Raw genomic sequence first — 4,167 nt, 5'->3', positions numbered from 1 at the left:
TACAATCAAGGAATACACATTTAAAAACTAATTTGTATATAATTGATAAATTGTACATGACCGTGTAATTGAGTGAAAACTTGATTAGGGAGGGTAAATAAGTTTCATATGTAGTATAGGTAGGTAAAAATCCCTACTTGGTAGATGCATGTCTAACATACTAACTTCTCCTTCTCACTAATTATTTGTCCAATATGACCACCAAAAATGTCTCCTCCAAATGTCCTCAATGTGTATCAAGTTTCAAGACTGCCAATATTATTTTTCTCCTCTCCTCTTTGCCAATACCAAGTCAAACTACCGAGTAAGACTTCTAAACAACATATGCAAACCGAGGGCACTATGAGAAAGAGGAAAGAGTTAAAGCCATAGAGATTTTCTTTTGAAGTACCAAGTGAAATGTCCTAAAAGTATCACTACAGATCAATAATAACGTTTGGTCTATGCAATTTTATGAGCTACAATGGGTTATCCAGTGAGGTGAAACACCATACATATGCTTCACAAGGGTCGAATCCCAGCCTCTATGTACATAGCCCTCTGGAATGTCACTGCATTATACCTCCAGCGGCATAATGTATGCATGCCTATGTATATATATCTGGTTCATGGTTATGTTAATTCCTAAATTTCTTTTTCTGGAAATACAAAGTTCCATATCCCATGCCATGTTAGAATGCGATAGTTGCACCAGTAACCCATGCCCAATAGCCCTCCCGCCTCCGGAAACCATCCAACCCCCTCTCTCCCCAAAATATCATTTCTAACCTAAAAACAATGTACTTTAACATTTATTTGGATAATCAATTGCATAAGCCATCTAAAGTTCAAGTGAATCAAGCATAAACTGTCTTTTGAGAATTGGTAACAAAGAATATTACTATAATAGGACGAAAAAAGGCAACATAGATAATTCTGAAATACTCCACTTCTTGGTAATAACCTTTACAATGCAAGTAGCTCATTGTATGAATGTTCATTCCAAAGTCATCATGATTTACTAGCAATTCGATGGGCTTTAAAAAGCACATCAGAATGATAGCCTAATTCAAAAAAGAAAAAAAGTTACAAGATAGCACGGTCTGCAAGCTAAAGTAGCTAATCCTTACATCTGAATTTTAAGTTGGAATATTGTGACTATTTAAATAAGTTAAGGTTGCCATTTGGGCCTTTTGGGGGTGGGGGGGTGGGGGGAGGTTACCAAGTTACCACTTTAAAGGAAGGCTTGCTGCATCAGATGCCTTAAAAGCACCACTGTTATCCAAAAAAAGAAACTAAATCAAATTCAAATAAAACATAAGGCTCACAAACATAGCACAATCTCCAAACCAGAAAAAAGTAATCCATACATCTGAAACTTTAAGTTGGAATGTTGTGTCTCTCAATAAGGTACTTAAAGAGGGGAGGAAGTTACCACATTAAAGGATGGATTTGCTGCATGCCTCAAAGACGTCATAGCTGATGAAACTAAAACCAGAGGGATTTCATGTTTCAGAATTCAGGATCTCTTGTTATCTGGAAGCAATTAGAATACGTCAGAATAACCACAAATGATCACCTCTTAAACTTCACTGGAAAGTAATGTTATGGTCCTAATACAATGTTGCAGGTAAACTAAGAGTGCTACACTTCCGAAGGCTTGGCAAATTTATCATGTCAGGGGAGGGGAATCCAATAAATTGAAAACTGCTGAATGTTTTTCTTGACTCTTGAGGATGCAAGAATATCAAAAACCATGTGAAGGCATAAGCCAAACGAGTCAGTGACTTTTGGACCTGTAACAACTTCAAAGTACTAAATGTTCATACAGAAGCTTCACGTATAGATCGTGTACTTCAGTGGCATACACAATTCTGCAGTTGCATATATCAGAATGCACTTTATATATGCAAATTAAGAATAGGGCCTTGAATTGTATTAAACCTGTAGAATCTTGTTTCCAACAACAATTGTATTTACCAGATTCGCTTTTTCTCCTAAAGCTAGCTAATATACCTTGTCCCTAAAGTATAGTGTTAATGAGTTAGAAGAATGCTCCCGAAATCCTTTAACTCGTTAAACAAGCAGCACTAAAGAAAAGAACTTTAACAATAAACCATCAGATCAAGTTAAAAATTAGATTCTCAGCAATATGGCAACATTATATTGATTATTCAAATCAATGGATAGAAGACAAGAAAAAGCAACGAAGCAACAGAACTTTTAGCCCATAGAATTGGCCATTTGCGAATCTTCAAAAGGACTACAAAACTCATGTAAGTTCTATATTAGCTTTCAAAAATAAAGGGCATAGAAAATGTTAGCGCCAAGTGCTAACTCACATCTTTATAATAGATAAACAAATTCAATCATGTAAAGTCCTTCAACAACTATAAAGCTGTAATAATGCTTCCAGCTACCACAAACAAGAATCATAACTAAGCAACATTAGTATCATTAGATTTGATACCACTGTCTTCAGCTTTAGCTAAACCGAGCTCGTGCTCTAACTTGATCCAGACTTTCACCACATTAGGAGGGAACTTCTTCTTCATTATCCTAATCATCTCTTTTGCATCTTTCACCTTTGAACTGTTCACCAAACCATGCACCAAATACTTGAGTGTATTGACATCCGGAATCTTGTTTGCTGTCACACTCTCCCTGAACACTCTATACCCTGCCTCGAACCGCTCACTCCTACACAAATAAAATATCAAAGTCCTAAAAGTTGAAGCATTTGGATTGCACCCATTTGTCTCCAAATCCTCATAAACCTTCTCAGCCTCATCCATCATCCCATTCCTACAGTAACAAGACATCAAGTAATTGTAACTAATTGTATCGGGCTTTAAACCTGCATTGCTCATTTCCTCAATTAATCCTTTCACTCTCTCAGGATCACCACCCTGAAAGTTCATAATCTTAACATTATAAGCACCAACATCCGGTCCACAACCTCTCTTCACCATCTTATTCCAAATCCTCTCAGCATCATCGCTCTTCCCGCCCTTATACAACGAATGCAGTATCGTCGTGTAAATAACCACCGTAACCTCCACACCTTTCTCTTCCATCTCCTTAAGTCTCTCCATTGCCAATTCAGTTTTCCCCATTTCACAAAATGACCTAATCAATACACCATATGAAATTTTGTCGAGTAAGAATCTGTGCTTCTTTGGCATTTCATCGAACAGCTGGGGTACACGATCATATAGTTTCGAGTTAACACAAGCAGAAAGAAGCACGTTAAACGAAACAACTGATCTGGGGGTGCCTAAATCGTCCATTTGATGATAAGTCTTAAGCGCATGATCAAACATTCCGGCAATTCCATAGGAACGGATGATCGAGGAAAGGAAGGGCTCTTCGGTGATTTTCTTGTCATTTTTGTGCGACTCGAGGAATACTTCGATGTCCGAGAAACGGTGGGATTTGGCGAGGCGTTTAACTGTGTATTCCTGAGCATAACGAGAGGATAAAGGGGAAGTGTAATGGTCAGAAACGGAAGAGTAAATTTTAAGGGCTTTGTCTGGATCGTGCTCGGATTTCAGCTTCGATTTTGCTTTGGAGATAGAGATGGATGCGCCGGAGGTTGACGAAGCAGCAGCGGTAGCAGTGGCGGCTGAGGTTGACAAGTGGCGCGCGAGGCGCAGAGAAATGGAAGAAGACATGTGTTAGGGTTTTTGCCGGATCAGTGGTGCCTGGTCGTTTGTGTGTATAGTGACTAGTGAGTGGAGTAGGGTTTTAGGAGGCGCTGTGAAAGTTGCCGATGCTGGGGTTTGGAATGAAATGAGAATCCCGTTAGTTAAACTAAGGAAGATAATCATTTACCCCTTCTAATGCGAGACTTTCTTTTGTAGTTACCAGGTGAGGAAACAGATAGTCGTTTGGATTGACTTACTTTCAAGTGCTTTTAAGCCAACATTGTTATAAATAAAATTCTATTTATGGTGAATATTTATATTTAGAGAAATTTTAGAAATTATTACTTGGTGGTTAAGTTACTTTTTCCTTATAAATAGAGGGTTCTATTCTATTGTAATTTATTCCAAATTAATAAGAATTCTCTCCCTCGACTTTTCTCTGCAATACTCTTCTTTTTTTATTGTTTCATAACACGTTATCAGCACAAGACTCTAACCAATTGGGTAGAAGCTCTATGATTGAGCATACTGATTGTCAATT

General features: G+C 37.8%; 1 protein-coding gene across 2 annotated transcripts; it reads right to left on the bottom strand.

Moving 5' to 3' along the window:
* Nucleotides 1–888: 888 nt before the first annotated feature.
* On the bottom strand, nt 889–3,812 carry LOC104225337 (small ribosomal subunit protein mL103 (rPPR7)-like). Of its 2 annotated transcripts, XR_710564.2 has the most exons (3): nt 2,450–3,812; nt 1,415–1,515; nt 889–1,254 (listed from the first exon to the last, which is right to left on the bottom strand). XR_710564.2 is itself a non-coding variant. In XM_009777111.2 (2 exons), exons 1-2 carry the CDS (start codon nt 3,651–3,653, stop codon nt 1,499–1,501), a joined length of 1,221 nt encoding a protein of 406 aa, XP_009775413.1. In that variant the 5' UTR covers nt 3,654–3,812; the 3' UTR covers nt 889–1,498. The 2 variants fall into 2 exon arrangements, 1 of the variants encoding a protein (XP_009775413.1); XM_009777111.2 differs by having other exon boundaries at nt 889–1,515.
* Between the last annotated feature and the right edge of the window lie 355 nt (nt 3,813–4,167).

The sequence above is a fragment of the Nicotiana sylvestris genome, chromosome 2, assembly GCF_000393655.2.
Source record: "Nicotiana sylvestris chromosome 2, ASM39365v2, whole genome shotgun sequence".
NCBI classification, from domain to species: domain Eukaryota; kingdom Viridiplantae; phylum Streptophyta; class Magnoliopsida; order Solanales; family Solanaceae; genus Nicotiana; species Nicotiana sylvestris.
The sequence above is the reverse complement of the archived record's forward strand: the minus strand, read 5'-3'. Positions and strand labels throughout refer to the sequence as shown.

Bases quoted from the DNA above. Each gene is read 5' to 3' on its own strand.
- LOC104225337 (XM_009777111.2), bottom strand. From the start codon at position 3,653: ATGTCTTCTTCCATTTCTCTGCGCCTCGCGCGCCACTTGTCAACCTCA.